We start from the raw sequence: 17,904 nt of genomic DNA, 5'->3' as shown, positions 1-17,904 counted from the left end.
GATTAATCGGAATGGCCGATTAATTAGGGCCGATTTCAAGTTCCCATAACAATCGGAAATCGGTATTTTTGGACACCGATTTGCAGTTTTTTTTACACCTTTATTTAACTAGGCAAGTCAGTTAGGAACACATTCTTATTTTCAATGACGGCCTAGGAACGGTGGGTTAACTGCCTTGTTCAGGGGCAGAATAACAGATTTTCACCTTGTCAGCTCTGGGGATCCAATCTTGCAACCTTACAGTTAACTAGTCCAACGCCTAGTCCTGCCTGTTACGCGAATGCAGTAAGCCAAGGTAAGTTGCTAGCTAGCATTAAACTTATCTTATGAAAAACAATCAATCATAATCACTAGTTATACTAGTTATATCATAATCACTAGCCCCCCCCCCCCCTTAAATGATTTAGATGCACTATTGTAAAGTGGCTGTTCCACTGGATGTCAGAAGGTGAATTCACCAATTTGTAAGTCGCTCTGGATAAGAGCGTCTGCCAAATGACTTAAATGTAAATGTAAAATGTAAGTTAACTACACATGGTTGATGATATTACTAGATATTATCTAGTGTGTCCTGCGTTGCATATAATCTGACTGAGCATACAAGCATCTAAGCATCTAATAGCGTTTCAAACGTCACTCGCTCTGAGCCTTCTAGTAGTTGTTCCCCTTGCTCTGAATGGGTAACGCTGCTTCGATGGTGGCTGTTGTCGTTGTGTTGCTGGTTCGAGCCCAGGCGAGGGACGGCAGCTATACTGTTACACTGGCAATACTAAAGTGCCTATAACAACATTCTATAGTCAAAGGTTAATGAAATACAAATGGTAGAGGGAAATAGTGATATAATTCCTATAATAACTACAACCTAAAACATCTTACCTGGGAATATTGAAGACTCATGTTAAAAGGAACCACCAGCTTTCACATGTTCTGAGCAAGTAACTGAACCATTAGCTTTCTTACATAGCACATATTGCACTTTTACTTTCTTCTCCAACACTTTGTTTTTGCATTATTTAAACCAAATTGAACATGTTTCATTATTTACTTGAGGCTAAATTGATTTTATTGATGTATTATATTAAGCTAAAATAAGTGTACATTCAGTATTGTTGTAATTGTCATTATTACAAATTCACTTTTTAAAGTCCAATTAAATTGGTATCGGTATTTTTGGTCCTCCAATAATCGGTATCGGCGTTGAAAAATCATAATCGGTCGACCTCTACTAGAAAGGATCAGAAATTACATCACAGACGGAGAAGATGGATGCCAGGCTAAAAACAGAGCTCAAGACAGACACCACCCAAACAAAAAGGTCATGTTGGAATATGTGAGCCAATGGACTACATAAGTGCCTTGATCCCATGTAGCTGGTGTTGACAAGAGCCGATAGTGAAGTTTCAGTTTGTTTTATAGCTTGGCTGGGGAAATGTTGTTTGGAGCGGGACACTGTGGATCTAATTTGGAGAAGCCTATCAGGGATACAGTGTGGACAGGACAAAACCCATGGCCTGAGTGAGCCTGCTTGCTCACCCCACACACCCAATCCATCCACACAGTCACCTACACACCCAACACCCGGTTTGATCAGGACACCACGGTTTACCACTATTCACACCCACGCTTGCCTACATCCCCTCCCCGTTTCACCACCACCATCACCGGCCGGGCTTACCAGACTCTGGCATACCCTGGGCGCGCTGCATGCGGGAGTTGAGCACCTCCTTGGCTGACACAAAGAAGATGTGGTTGGGCGCCTGCTCCCGGTCCACCACCTTCAGCTCCTCCACCAGGAAGTTGACGCAGCGGTCCGTGTGCTGCTTTCGAACCTGTGAGAGGTGAACAGTACGGCATCGTTACAATAAGTGGATTGAGGACGTGGTCCCCAAAGTGACTGTACGTACATATCCCAAACAGAAGCCATGGATTACAGGCAACATTCGCACTGAGCTAAAGGGTAGAGCTGCCGCTTTCAAGGTGCGGGACTCTGAACCGGAAGCTTTAAAGAAATCCCGCTATGCCCTGCGACAAACCATCACACAGGCAAAACGCCAATACAGGGCAAAGATTGAATCATACTACACAGGCTCCGACGCTCGTTGGATGTGGCAGAGCTTGCAAACTATTACAGACTACAAGGGAACGCACAGCCGCGAGCTGCCCAGTGAGATGAGCCTACCAGACGAGCTAAATCACTTCTATGCTCGCTTCAAGGCAAGCAACACTGAGGCATGCATGAGAGGATCAGCTGTTCCGGACGACTGTGTGATCTCGCTCTCCGTAGCCGGCGTAAGTAAGACCTTTAAACAGGTCAGCATTCACAAGGCTGCGGGGCCAGATGGATTACCAGAACGTGTGCTCTGCGCATGTGCTGACCAACTGGCAGGTGTCTTCACTGACATTTTCAACATGTCCCTGATTGAGTCTAAAACCAACATGTTTCAATCAGACCACCATAGTCCCTGTGCCCAAGAACAAAGGCAACCGGCCTAAATGACTACAGACCCCAGACTACAGACGTCCGTAGCCATGAAGTGCTTTGGAAGGCTGGTAATGGCTCACATCAACGCCATTATCCCAGAAACCCTAGACCCACTCCAATTTGCATACCGCCCAAAACGATCCACAGATGATGCAATCTCTATTGCACTCCACACTGCCCTTTCCTACCTGGACAAAAGGAACACCTATATGAGAATGCTGTTCATTGACTACAGCTCAGCATTCAACACCATAGTACCCTCAAACCTCATCACCAAGCTAAGGATCCTGGGATTAAACACCTCCCTCTGCAACTGGATCCTGGACTTCCTGACAGGCCGCCCCCAGGTGGTGAGGGTAGGTAGCAACACATCTGCAACGCTGATCCTCAACACTGGAGCTCCCCAGGGGTGCGTGCTCAGTCCCCTCCTGTACTCCCTGTTCACCCGCAACTGCATGGCCAGGCACGACTCCAACACCATCATTAAGTTCTGACAACACAACAGTGGTAGGCCTGATCAACGACAAGACAGCCTATAGGGAGGAGGTCAGAGACCTGGCAGAGTGGTGCCAGAATAACAACCTATCCCTCAACGTAACCAAGACTAAGGAAATGATTGTGGAATACAGGAAAAGGAGCATCGAGCACGCCCCCCTTCTCATCGACAGGGCTGTAGTGGAACAGATTGAAAGCTTCAAATTCCTTATTGTCCACATCTACAACAAACTAGAATGGTCCAAACACATCAAGACAGTTGTGAAGAGGGCACGACAAAGCCTATTCCCCCTCAGGAAACTAAAAAGATTTGGCATGAGTCCTGAGATCCTCAAAATGTTCTACAGCTGCAACATCGAGAGCGTCCTGACCGGTTGCATCACTACCTGGTACAGCAATTGCACGGCCTCCAACCGCAAGGCACTTCAGAGGGTAGTACGTACGGCCCAGTACATCACTGGGGCAAAGCTGCCTGCCATCCAGGACCTCTACACCAGACAGTGTCAGAGAAAGGCCCTAAAAATTGTCAGCCACCCCAGTCAGGCTGTTCTTTCTACTACCGCATGGCAAGCAGTAACGGAGTGCCAAGTCTAGGACAAAAAGGCTTCTCAACAGTTTTTACCCCCAAGCCATAAGACTCCTGAACAGGTAATCAAATGTCTACCCAGACTATTTGCATTGTGTGCCCCCCCCACCCCTCTTTTTACGCTGCTGCTACTCTGTTTATCTTATATGCATAGTCACTTTAACGCTACATTTATGTACATACTACCTAAATTGGCCCGACCAACCAGTGCTCCCGCACATCGGCTAACCGAGCTGTCTACATACTACCTCAATAAGCCTGACTAACAGGTGTCTGTATAAAGCCTTGCTACTCTTTTTTCAAATGTCTCTTTGCTGTTTTATTTCTTTACTTAAACACACTTTTTTCCTTTTTTTCGCACTATTGGTTAGAGCCTGTAAGTAAGCATTTCACTGTAAGGTTTACACCTGCTGTATTCGGCGCACATGACAAATAAACTTTGATTTGAACATCACCACAATGTTAAGAGCCCATAGCAATAACAGCAACTCCAGAGCCTAGAGCCGTGTATGATTCTGGGTAACGAGTCATTGTAATGCAAATGTCCACGGTTGTCATTCTTGTTGAAAAATATATATAAATAATATATAAATATAATAATAATAATAATAATAATAAAATATATAAATATAATATATGTTTGAGCGTGTAATCCATCTTTGAAAATGAACTATGACATACTGAAAGAATACAACACAGCTTTGGTGACAACCCAGTATCAAACTAATGGTTTTGACAGCTTGGAACTTTTGGAAATAAATCTTCTCCCGACCATTCCGTTCTGGATCTAAAATTATTACCCAGTAGCATTTTAAATTTTTACATTTTAGGGTAAATTTGTTAAACTATATTTACTTGAAAATTAAGTTAAAATTCCCCCCCCCTTACAATTAATGCATAAAAAAAGTGCCTTTAGAAACTATTCACACCCCTCAACGTTATTCACATTTTGTTGAGTTACACTCCAAATTGAAAAAGGGGAGGCAGGTAGCCTAGTGGTTAGAGAGTTGGGACAGTAACCGAAAGGCTTGCCTAGTTAAATAAAAAATGAAATTCCCAAACATGCATCCTGTTTGCAAAAAGGCACAAAAGTAAAACTGCAAGAAAAGAAAAACGAACATTATGTCCTGAATATAAACTGCTATTTTGGGGCAAATCCAACAAGACATCACTATTTTCAAGCATGGTGGCGGCTGCATCATGTTATGGCAAGGACTAGGGAGTTTATGATGACAAGAAAAACGGAATAGAGCTAGGCACAGGCAAAATCCTAGAGGAAAACCTGGTTCAGTCTGCTTTCCAGACAGACAATTTCTCCATTCAGCAGGAAAATTAACCTAAAACAGAAGGACAAATATAAACTGGAGTTGAGTACCAAGGCAACACTGAATGTTGCAGAGTGGCCTAGTTACAGTTCTAACTTAAAATCTGCTTGAAAATCTATGGCAAGACCTGAAAATGTCTGTCTAGCCATGATCAACAACCAACTTGACAGAGCTTGAAGAATTTAGCAAAAATTATACTGCCAATATTGTACAATCCAGGTGTGCAAAGCTCTTAGAGACTTACCCAGAAAGACTCATCGGTGTGAACACTTCTGGAAATAAGATATTTCTGTAGTTAATTTTTCAATAATATGTGCAAAAAATGTCTAGAAAACATGCTGTTTTCACGTTGACATTATGGGATAGTGTATTTAATCCCTTTTGATTTCAGGTTGTAACAAAAATGTGGAATAAGTCAAGAGGTATGAACACTTTCTGAAGGCACTGAATATGGAACAGGGAAATACATACATTCACCAGGCACCATAGTATTATTTTTCATTCCATTTATGAACATTTGATCCCACAAAAATAAGCGATATGAATTTTAAACCAACAGTTGGCAAAGTACTTATGAACGTTCCGGAAGTTTGGCATTCTGAAACAATGGACATCACTCTGACCTAAATCAATCAACTGCAGCATATTACTACAGCAGAGGCTATAGAAAGAAACAAAGATGGGAAAGGGATTAATATGTGAAAATGATACCCGATTGCCTAATACCAGAATTAAGACTGAACTGCCTATTCATTCATATAAGTATCTGATTCTAGAAATAAAAATACATATATTTTGAACATCCAACAGGCTTATATGATCAATCACTTCACATTTGCAACATTGATCATGCAATGCACACAGTTGTGAGATAAAAAATAATCACAATAGAAAAATGGATCATAAACTAATTTAAGTCTACATGACAGCCAGCCAAAAGGTTGGTTAATTTATTGAAGTACTCTACTGATTTATTGAAATGACCATAACATTTGTTGTCAATACTGCGACCATAATACAGTGGCCTAGTAGATTCTAAGTGACTCCATCAATCAGGAGAATGTCCACCAGCTTTGATTAGTTACTGTAAATTGACAAAATGTGGACACCCCTTAAAATTAGTTGAGTCAACCATTTCAGCCACACAACCATGCAATCTCCATAGACAAACATTGGCAGTAGAATGGCCTTACTGAAGAGCTCAGTGAATTTCAACGTGGCACCGTCATTGGATGCCACCTTCCCAACAAGTCAGTTTGTCAAATTTCTGCCCTGCAAGAGGTGCCCCGGTCAACTGTAAGGGCTGTTATTGTGAATTGGAAACGTCTAGGAGCAAGAACAGCTCAGCCGCAAAGTGGTTGGCCACACAAGCTCACAGAACGGGACGGCCGAGTGCTGAAGCACATAAAAATCGTCTGTTCTTTGTTGCAACTCACTACCGAGTTCCAAACTGCCTCTGGAAGCAATGTCCGCACAATAACTGTCAGGAGCGTCATGAAATGGGCTTCCATGGACGAGCAGCATCACACAAGCCTAAGATCACCATGCGCAATGTCAGACGTCAGCTGGAGTGGTGTAAGGCTTGCTGCGGTTGGACTCTGGAGACATTGTAAACACGTTCTCTGGAGTGATTAATCAAGCTTCACAATCTGGCAGTCCGACGGACTAATCTGGGTTCGGCGGAAGCCAGAAGAACACTGCCACAATGTATAGAGCGAACTGTGAAGTTGTGGAGGATTATTGGTCTGGGGATGTTTTTCATGGTTCGGGCCCCTTAGTTCCAGTGAAGGGAAATCTGAATGCTACAGCATACAATGATTTTAGATGATTCTGTGCTTCCAACTTTGTGGTATCAGTTTCAGCATGATAACACCCCCGTGCACAAAGCGAGGTTCATACAGAAATGGTTTGTCGAGATCGATGTGGAAGAACATGACTGGCCTGCACAGAGCCCTGACCTCAACCCCATCGAATTAATTGGAACGCCGACTGCGAGCCAGGCCTAATCGCCCACACTAGCAAGTGCTTTGTTAACTTTATTAGAAGTAGTCTGTTTTGAGAGGAAATTGAACCCACCCCTCAACAAACCAACCCTCGGCAATAGATGTAAAATTATTATATATATTTTTTTAAACTACAGACGGTCTCCCTTCTTTAAAAAAAACAAAAACACTTGAGCCTGTGGTCAGACCAAATCTCTCAGAAATATACATTTTTTTTATACCATTAACCAGTTAGGCTTCAAGATGTCACTCAACCGAGACTGCTCCTCTGTTTATCACAGAGGCTCTCCACAGTGCCAAAGCTAAATCTGTGTCCTCTAATCTCATCCTCCTAAAATGTATCCGCTGCCCTTGACACCGTGAACCATCCAATCCTCCTCTCCACCCTCTCTGCACACAGGCTGCTCCACATACTCTCACGACCGGTGTCCCCCAGGGCTCGGTTCTAAGCAATCTTCTCTTTATACACCAAGTCACTCAGCTCAGTCATATCCTCACAGTCTCTCCGATCATTGCTATGCGAATTGCTATACTTCTCCCCCCCTCTCTGACACAGAGGTGTCAAAACACATCTCTGCGTGTCTGGTAGAAAACTCAACTTGGATGGCAGCCTAACACCTCAAACTCAACAAGACATAGCTGCTCTTTCTTCTGGGGAAGGCCTGCCTGTGGTGTCACCCTCCCAGTGAGCAAAGAACCTTGGCGTGACACTGGACAACACCCTGTCTTTCTCTGCAAACATCAAAGCAGTGGCTCACTCCTGCAGGTTCATGTTCGACAACAACCATAGAGTAGAACCCTACCCCAAAACAGAAAGCGGTGCAGGTCCTAATCCAGGTACCTTTCCTCTCCAGTCTGGACTACTGCAACTCGCTGATGGCTGGGCTCCCCACTTGTGCCATCAAACCCTGGCAACTTATCCAGAACACCTGGTGTTCAACCGTCAAGTTCTCCCATGTTACCCCGGTCCACCACACACACACTCCACTGCCTTCCAGTCGAAGCACGCATTCACAACAATACCATGGTACCTGCCTAAGGAGCAGCAACAGAAACTGCCCCACCCTACAATAAGGCTCAAACCCTACATCACAACCGAAGCACATCGTTCTTACACCTCAGGTCTCCCACACAACCCACTCCAATCTCTTCTCTGTCCTGGCATCCCAACGGTGGAATCGACTTCACCTGAAGCTAGGACAACAGTGTCCCTTCCCATCTGCCGGAATTAGGTGACAAGAGGTTGTGAATAGGCTAATGAGGGGGGGGTATTTTTGGGCTCCCAAGTGGCGCAGCGGTCTAAGGCACTGCATCGCAGTGCTAGAGACGTCATTACAGACCTTGGATCAATTCCAGGCTGTATCATAACCGGCTGTGATTGGGAGTCCCATAGGGCGGCTCACAATTGGCCCCAGCGTCGTTTGGGTTAGGCCGGCATTGTAAATAACTGACTTGCCTAGTTAATAATTCCCTGTTAAAATGTTTCATACCTTTTATGACCATTTATTTTGTTAACGGTTATTGTCCATAATTGTCAGTCACACACACTTTGATCGTCAACTGGAGGAATAAAAAGGTCATTTCCACTTTGACTAATTATTAATTTCCATTAATGCCCAGTTATTGTTGGTAAGACACTCACATCCTCCATGTACTCTGGCTCATTGGCTGAGGCGTCCCAGCGGTTGTTGAGAATGAAGATGTTGGGTTTGGAGAGCTTCTCGTTCACCTTGTGGAAGAAATGCTTCTCCTGGAAAACAAGAACAATGCAAGGTCAGGAATTGTTAGTGCACTAAGTCTTAAAACCAAAGTGTAGTGTTAACATTTATTATGTATCTAATTATTATTTGTGTAAGGAGAACTCAATTACTTTATTTTATTGATTTAAATTTTACAGGAGAGTTGGAGAGAGCATAGTATATGTGTATAGATATTGGAAGGACACAGACAGCTGGCTGACACGAGGCTGGAAACCTCGTTGCCAGGGGCACATGCTTGGAGTCAAACGTTACAGTCTACACCCGACTTCCCAATGTGTTTAACCTTTACAAACAATTCAGAGATAAAGGTGTCCCAATGCAGTTCTGTGTAAATAGAGCGTGCGCGCGCAAGTGCCCCACATACATAAACACGCCCTTACTATAGAGAAAGTGCAGTACAAACTTTCACTCAGTCTATTTGTAAAAAAGGTCACAAAGATACTGTAGGTTATGAAATAGCTAATAAGCTAGGAAAAGGTCTCCAGTCACTGAAACTGTTATTGTCTGTTATTCAACAAACAGTGGAGTTTACTCCCTAAACTAAAACAGAACAAATGCTTCTTCACTTCATCTGCTTAACCTCTTACACTTATGGTGGCGCTATTTCATTTTTGGAAGAAAAACGTTCCCGTTTTAAACAAGATATTTTGTCACAAAAAGATGCTCGACTATGCATATAATTGCTACTGTTCGAAAGAAAACACTCTGACGTGTCCAGAAATACAAATATCTTCTCTGTGCGTGCCCTTTAACGTGAGCTTCAGGCAAAACCAAGATGACTTGGCATCCAGGAAATGACAAGGATTTTTGAGGCTCTGTCTTTCATGATCTCCTTATATGGCTGTGAACGCAAGAGGAATGAGTCTGCCCTTTCTGTCGTTTCCCCAAGGTGTCTGCAGCATTGTGACGTATTTGTAGGCAGATCGTTGGAAGATTGACCATAAGAGACCACATTTACCACGTGTCCGCCCGGTGTCCTGTGCCGAAATTGGTGCGCAAAAGTCACCTGCCAGTATTTTTCCATGGGGCACAGAGAGAAGCAAGCTTCCATGAACTGCATGTCAATGAAGAGATATGTGAAAAAACACCTTGAGGATTGATTCCAAACAACGTTTGCCATGTTTCGGTCGATATTATGTAGTTAATCCGGAAAAAGTTTCACGTTGTAGGTGACTGCATTTTCGGTTCGTTTCGGTAGCCAGGCGCAATGTAGAAAACGGAACGATTTCTCCTACACACAGACGCTTTCAGGAAACACTGCGCATTTGGTATGTGGCTGGGAGTCTCCTCATTGAAAACATCAGAAGCTCTTCAAAGGTAAATGATTTTATTTATTTGGTTATCTGGCTTTTGTGAAAATGTTGCGTGCTACATGCTACACAAAATGCTATGCTAGCTTTACATACTCTTACACAAATTAGTCAATTTCTATGGTTCAAAAGCATATTTTGAAAATCTGAGATGACAGTGTTGTTAAGAAAAGGCTAAGCTTGAGAGCAAACGCATTATTTTAATTTTATTTGCGATTTTCAGAAATCGTTAACGTTGCGTTATGCTAATGAGCCTGAGGCTTAGTCACAATCCCGGATCCGGGATGGGGAGTTTCAAGAGGTTTTAACAAGTGTGTGTCCAGGTGCATCGCATTATCAGTCTACTAACGCTAATCTAATGTACTTCAGAGCACTTACAATATACTGGGTTCTGTGATTGAAAATCAGAGGCTGGGTATCCTAGGGTGCGTAGTCAAAACGATAAGTGGGAGGGGTAAACGGGACCTGTCCCTTGAAGAGATTTGGCACAGATAACGAGAGCCCAGTGATTGACGACATGCCTCTGACATAACATGAATGCGTCGGCAGACATAAACAGAGCTGGGCCTAAGTGCTGGAGCAAAATGGAGACAGCCGTATCCTAGCACTAATGACTAACAAGCTTTGGAAAGAGAACACTTCCTTTACCGTCACTTGACATACCAATTCTCTCAGTTAAAGTTACAACCTTTTAACCAGCCTACTACACAAGCTGTTCATTTGCAAAGATTACCTTAAAAAACACATACATAAAATACATTGACAATTCCTTCTGTACTAAAATATAAAACGCAACAGGTTAAGTTTGGGTCCCATGTTTCATGAGCTGAAATAAAAGTTCACAGAAATGTTCCATATGCACAAAAAGCTTATTTCTCTCAAAAGTTGTGCACAAATCTGTTCATATCCCTGTTAGTGCGCATTTCTCCTTTGCCAAGATAATCCATCCACCTGGGCTTCAGAGTGGTGCAGCAGTCTAAGGCACGGCATCTCAGTGCAAGAGGCGTCACTACAGTCACTGGTTCGATTCCAAGCTGTATCACATCCGGCCGTGATTGGGGGAGTCCCATATGGCGGTGCACAATTGGCCCAGCGTTGTCGGGTTTGGGCGGTGTGGGCAGTTGTATATAAGAATTTGTTCTTAACTGACATGCCTAGTTAAATAAATAAAAACAGCTGTGGCATATCAAGAAGCTGATGAAACAGCATGATAATTACACCAGTGTACCTTAACTGACTTGCCTAGTTAAATAAAAGGTTAAATTAAAAATATATACATTTTAAACGTGCTTTTATTTTTGTTCAGTGTAGCTGCGTCAAGTGAGCTTAACATTCCTGCTTTATAGAACACATAAACCTCTTGATAGAACTGTTAAAATGACTAAATCAAATCCTTTCGTATTTCCCATCTCCAAAAAGACCAGTATTGTTTGTGGTGGAAAAATAACTATAAGGAATCCATTAGAAAAATCCATGAGCACACAGCTATCTGCGCTCCTGGAAGCTCTGCTACAAGATAATTTTGTCAATCTTTCAGGTGGATGCATTGACTGGTCAGCACTGTCTAGATCCTGTTGGGATTGGTCAGATTGTGAGCTCCGTTACCGTGTTCATGAGGGTTGATTCAGAGTTGGCCACCAGCACAAAGACGTCAGCGTCCAGGCAGAACTTGTCGATCCAGCTGTCCAACTGAGTGGTGACATCTGTCCCAGGGCTAAAGAAGATAAAGGATATGTTAGAGCAGGTCAAGGACACTGCTTCTCAGTGTAATACAGCCTAATCAACCTCGGTTTACTGGTGGCCAATCCTTACCATGGGGCTTGGGACACTGGTGGTTGATGGCTATTCTAGTTATCCTACTTAGCAATAGTACAGATCAACCTGTATGGACTCAGAGCAAGCTACACAGAGGTAAAATTGCAATCCTCATAAACAGGGAAGCACTCAGAAAAGCAAAAAAGTGTAATGTGGGTTCACTTCTTCAGCCTTCGGTGTTTAGTTGATAGGTGACCTGTGTATATAACGATCATCAGTGTCTGATCAAATAACAAAAACAGACAACCGTGTATATCTTGCAATTCGTAAAGCTCTGGAGCACTGTACACGTTGTTAAGACCAACGGTGTAATTGGAAAGGTGTGGTAGCGTTGTCAGGGTAACGTTACTGTACCTGTCTACAAGGACCAGGTCGTCTCGGAGCAGGGCACACTTGGTCTTGGGCCAGAAGACTCGGACCAGGCAGCCTGCATCCAGACTCTGGTCCATGTGCAGCGCGTGACCCAGCTGGTTCACAGTCTGGAGAGAAAAAGGGAGTCGTAGTATAATTTCAATGGATTTCAAGTCACTCAAACTCTGCCCGCCTGACAACTTGTATGTAATGTTCAAAGTTGAGGCTGCGTCTTAGGTCAAAGTTGAGGCTGCGTCTTAGGTCAAAGTTGCCGACAGCATAATAATCTTATGTAGACTAAAGTTGATTAATAATTAATTGCTTAGAGGGTCAGAAAAAAAAATGTGACTGAGGGTACTACTAGTGGTAAGAGTTCATCTCTAAGTAACTCAATCAGGTAGCAAGTTTCCAAGCCCACTGTATGAGTGGTAAGAGAAGTAAACCTAATCTTCCAACCAGTATATCCACATAACCAGAGAACTTACCTTGATGCTCTTCTCCTCCTCTGAGCCCTCCGTCTTGAGGTAAGCATTGTTCGAGTCCGTGCCCTCCACACTCAGGAAGCAGTTGGTGGTGTGACCCATGCCACTGGGCAGCACCCGGTCCCTCAGCATGGCATTCACCACTGTACTCTTCCCATTACTCGTCCTAAGCAAAGAACACAACTTAAGAGGTCTAGTGACTCATTTTCATCAAACATAGTTGAAGTCGGAAGTTCACATACACCTTAGCCAAATACATTTAGTTTCACAATTCCTGACATTTAATCCTAGTAAAATTTCCCGTTCTAGGTCAGTCAGAATCAACACTTTATTTTAAGAATGTGAAATGTCAGAATAATAGAAGAAGAAAGAATAATTTATTTCAGCTTTTATTTATTTATTCACATTCCCAGTGGGTCAGAAGTTTACATGCACTCAAATAGTATTTGGTAGCATTGCTTTTAAATTGTTTAACTTGGGTCAAATGTTTTGGGTAGCCTTCCACAAGCTTCCCACAATAAGTTGGGAGAATTTTGGCCCATTCCTCGTGACAGAGATGGTATGACTGAGTCAGGTTTGTAGGCCTCCTTGCTCGCACAAGCTTTCAGTTCTGCCCACAAATGTTCTATAGGATTGAGGTCAGGGCTTTGTGATGGCCACTCCAATACCTTGACTTTGTTGTCCTTAAGCCATTTTGCCACAACTTTGGAAGTATGCTTGGGGTCATTATCCTTTTGGAAGACCAACTTACAACCGAGCTTTAACTTCCTGACTGATGTCTTGAGATGTTGCTTCAATATATTCACATAATAGATGGCGTCATGAGGAAGGGAAATTATGTGAAGTGCACCAGTCCCCCCTGAAGCAAAGCACCCCCACAACATGCTGCGACCCCGATGCCTCATGGTTGGGATGGTGTTCTTCGGCTTGCGAGCCTCCCCCCTTTTCCGCCAAACATAATGGTAATTTATGGCCAAACAGTTCTATTTTTGTTTCATCAGACCAGAGGACATTTCTCCAAAAAGTACAATCTTTGTCCCCATGTGCAGTTGCAAACCGTAGTCTGGCTTTTATATGGCGGTTTTGGGGCAGTGGCTTCTTCCTTGCTGAGCGGCCTTTCAGGTTCTGACGATATAGGACTCGTTTTATTGTGGAGATAGATATTTTTGTACCAGTTTCCTCCAGCATCTTCACACGGTCCTTTGCTGTTGTTCTGGTATTGTTTCGCACTTTTCGCACCCAAGTGCGTTCATCTCTAGGAGACAGAACACGTCTCCTTCCTGAGCGGTATGATGGCTGCGTGGTCCCATGGTGTTTATACTTGCGTACTATTGCTTGTACATTTTTGAACGTGGTACCTTGAGGAGTTTGGAAATTGCTCCCAAGGATGAACCAGACTTGTGGAGGACTACAAAATTTCTGAGGTCTTGGCTGATTGCTTTTGATTTTCCCATGAAGTCAAGCAAAGAGGCAGAGTTTGAAGGTAGGCCTTGAAATACTTCCACAGGTACACCTCCAATTGACTCAAATGATGTCAATTAGCCTATCAGAAGCTTCTAAAGGCATTTCATTTTCTGGAATTTTCCTAGCTGTTTAAAGTCACAGTCAAGTTAGTGTATGTAAACTTCTGACCCACGGGAATTATAAGTGGAATAATCTCTGTAAACAATTGTTGGAAAAATTACTTGTCTCTAGAGGTCGACCGATTATGGTTTTTCAACGCCGATACGATTATTGGAGGACCAAAAAAGCCGACACCGATTAATCGGCCAATTTTTTACAAATTCATTTGTAATAATGACAATTATAACAATACTGAATGAACACTTATTTTAACTTAATATAATACATCAATAAAATCAATTTAGCCTCAAGTAAAATGAAACATGTTCAATTTGGTTTAAATAATGCAAAAACAAAGTGTTGGAGAAGAAAGTAAAAGTGCAATATGTGCCATGTAAGAAGGCTAACGTTTAAGTTCCTTGCTCAGAACATGAGAACATATGAAAGCTGGTGGTTCCTTTTAACATGAGTCTTCAATATTCCCAGGTAAGAAGTTTTAGGTTGTAGTTATTATAGGAATTATATGACTATTTCCCTCTATACCATTTGTATTTCATTAACCTTTGACTATTGGATGTTCTTATAGGCACTTTAGTATTGCCAGTGTAACAGTATAGCTTCCGTCCCTCTCCTCGCTCCTCCCTGGACTTGAACCAGGAAAACGACAACAGCCACCCTCGCAGCGTTACCCATGCAGAGCAAGGGGAACAACCACTCCAAGTCTCAGAGCGAGTGACGTTTGAGACGCTATTAGCGCACAGCCCACTAACGAGCCAGCCATTTCACATCGGTTACACAGACTCATCTTGGAGTTGATAGGCTTGAAGTCATAAACAGCGCAATGCTTGACACACAACAAAGAGCTGCTGGCCAAACGCAAGAAAGTGCTGTTTGAATGAATGCTTACAAGCCTGCTGCTGCCTACCACCGCTCAGTCAGATACTTAGATGCTTGTATGCCCAGTCAGATTATATGCAACGCAGGACACGCTAGATAATATCTAGTAATATCATCAACCATGTGTAGTTAACTAGTGATTGATTGTTTTTCATAAGATAAGTTTAATGCTAGCTAGCAACTTACCTTGGCTTACTGCATTCGCGTAACAGGTAGGCTCCTTGTGGAGTGCAACGAGAGGCAGGTGGTTAGAGCGTTGGACTAGTTAACTGTACGGTTGCAAGATTGGATCCCCCGAGCTGACAAGGTGAAAATTTGTCCTTCTGCCCCTGAACAAGGCAGTTAACCCACTGTTCCTAGGCCGTCATTGAAAATAAGAATGTGTTCTTAACTGACTTGCCTAGTTAAATAGTGTCCAAAAAAAATCTGCCAAATCGGTGTCCAAAAATACCGATTTCCGATTGTTATGAAAACTTGAAGTCGGCCCTAATTAATCGGCCATTCCAATTAATCGGTCGACCTCTACTTGTGTCATGCACAAAGTAGATGTCCTAACCGACTTGCCAAAACTATTTTTTTTTACAAGAAATGTGTGGAGTTGTTGAAAAACGAGTATTAATGACTCCAACCTAAGTGTATGTAAACTTCCGACTTCAACTATACATACAATCTTATAAGGAAATAACTACAGGAATGTCAAACTGTTATGGTTTTACTGGCTTATGACTAGGCAATTTATCATTATGAATCTTGTCCAATAGCTAGTTAGCACATACAGAAATACCACAGGTCGAGACTATTCATAAAGAGGACCGGTTTCATAAGATAAAAGCCTGATGGAGCAGAACAGTTTCAACGAACGTGTGCTTCAATGAACAGGCAGTAAAACAGAAAGTGAAAGCAGAACAGCACCTTTTCTTCATCCTCAATTAGCAAAGCTGAAAGCTTGGGACACCAAGTGTCTACAACAGTACAATACAGTGCTTAGTATGCAATGGTGTAACATGAACAATGTTAACTGATCAATAAAGGCCAAACTCAATGTCACAATCCATTGATCTTTGCTCAAATGTGGTTGCACACTTCAGTTCTATCCTGGAAGCTGTGTAAAATAAAAACACATGCAAAAGAGTGGAGAAATAAAAATGCAGCAGACTATACGCATTTACCTGCCAAAGAAGGCCACCTTCATGTGTCTGCGTGCTAGCACATCTTTTATAGTTTGCAGTTTGCCAGCATACGCCCGAATCTGCTCCTGTTGCTCCCGACTTGCAATATTCTCTAAGGCTTCATTCCGACAAGTTTCTGACAAATCCACAACAACAGAAAAAATAATAATAAGAGAACAGTGTACTCACAACATAAAAATCAAAACACTTTCTGCATTCGACTACTTACTTTGACATTCAAAATGTGGTCGAAGCATCTGATTTAATATACAGCACACTCACCTTCTACAAACACAGAACCTTCCTTCACATACTCCAGCAGTTGATCAAACACGTCACTTATCTTTTTCTTGGCCACTACAAAGCGTTTGAGTGGAGAAAAGTCGTCCTGAGGCGAATCCATGCTTCAGCTTTCTGATCTCAGAGAGAGAGAGAGAGAAAGAGAGAGAGGGAGAGAGAGAGAGAGAGAGAGAGAGAGAGAGAGAGAGAAAGTATGCACATTACAAAAAAAGTGCACTACCTCATTATACACTGCAAGTTGTCCTTCTCCCCAAATACTGACAAGTCTGTTCCTTGACATATTGACTAGCCGTGATGCCCAAGCATGTGCCTGGACCATGCTAGATACTTAGCATTATTATTATCATCATCACCACCACCACCACCACCACCACTTTCCCAATGAACACAGCTGGTCAGCTAACAGACATTCACACCACAACTTAAAAATAATTATAATAATTCCATATCAGCCTTCATGAGTCAAAGCCAAATAAGAATTATTACTATTGTAAGACTTGTGTATGACACAACTAGCTACATGTCTGGGTTGGTTAACAGGGTCTGGTTAGCAAATTAAAATACTTTGGTTGGCTACAAAACATTCCAGCAGTCGACAAAACATTAGCAACTATCTAAAGGTTGAGTAACCTTACACTGACAAGCGACAGATATTGAATGACATGTTAACAAACATCTTGATTGAAAGAATGTGGCTGGGTAGCTAATGTTAGCTATGTGCACCCAGCTAGCTAGCTAACAAGTCATTAGCAGAAACCAACTACCTACCAACATTGGAATTTCTTTACATTACAAACAATGTTATTTGTTATATATGTATTGCTAACTAACAAATTGGTGTTATTTCGCATTATTTAAATTCAGCTGTTTTGTAACGCGTGTCATTGTCTTATGTCAGCTAACTAGCTTACGTTAGCTATCTTCATGGTAGTCAATTGAATTCCCCTTACCACAACTTCAGGCGAGATGGCCAAAGCTACCTTTTCATACCACAGACAGGAGTAACCCTTATTGCCGATAATGAATAGTAAATATTTGGTAAGGTTATTGATACAGCTCGTTAGCTAACAATTCATTTATTACTCAGTCCCAGCAGCTCCAAACGATCAGGGCAAAGGGGAGTGACTATATGTCAACATGTGACCACGAGTCATCCAATCAATGGCCAAAGAATGCAACCAACTCCTTGGTGTCCCATTCTTCAACTTTGGCAAGGGCACAAGAATTGTTTTGACTGAGTGCATTAAAACCTAGAGTCAAGAGTTCTTCTTATTTAAGAAGATGGTGTCTGCAACAGCTCAGGACCAAAGTTGAACATATGTCGGGCAGGGACAATGGACTAATGTGGATAATAATGTTACTGTAT

General features: G+C 42.5%; 1 protein-coding gene across 2 annotated transcripts in view; it reads right to left on the bottom strand.

Moving 5' to 3' along the window:
- The window catches only part of LOC135524754 (mitofusin-1-like), a 28,475-nt gene extending 10,820 nt beyond the window's left edge, over positions 1-17,655 (bottom strand). The window contains exons 1-8 of one of the 2 annotated variants that reach the window (XM_064952554.1): positions 17,489-17,655; positions 16,521-16,657; positions 16,239-16,374; positions 12,613-12,775; positions 12,131-12,255; positions 11,567-11,675; positions 8,534-8,641; positions 1,676-1,829 (exon numbers count right to left, since the gene is read on the bottom strand). In XM_064952554.1, the coding sequence (XP_064808626.1) occupies positions 1,676-1,829; positions 8,534-8,641; positions 11,567-11,675; positions 12,131-12,255; positions 12,613-12,775; positions 16,239-16,374; positions 16,521-16,641 (916 nt within the window). In that variant the 5' untranslated portion in view covers positions 16,642-16,657; positions 17,489-17,655. The remainder of the gene's footprint in view (positions 1-1,675; positions 1,830-8,533; positions 8,642-11,566; positions 11,676-12,130; positions 12,256-12,612; positions 12,776-16,238; positions 16,375-16,520; positions 16,658-17,488) is intronic. The other variant, XM_064952553.1, reaches the window with a different exon arrangement.
- Between the last annotated feature and the right edge of the window lie 249 nt (positions 17,656-17,904).

This window comes from Oncorhynchus masou, chromosome 31 (genome assembly GCF_036934945.1).
Source record: "Oncorhynchus masou masou isolate Uvic2021 chromosome 31, UVic_Omas_1.1, whole genome shotgun sequence".
In the NCBI taxonomy this organism is placed as follows: domain Eukaryota; kingdom Metazoa; phylum Chordata; class Actinopteri; order Salmoniformes; family Salmonidae; genus Oncorhynchus; species Oncorhynchus masou.
This window is presented reverse-complemented; position numbering and strand designations above follow the sequence as displayed.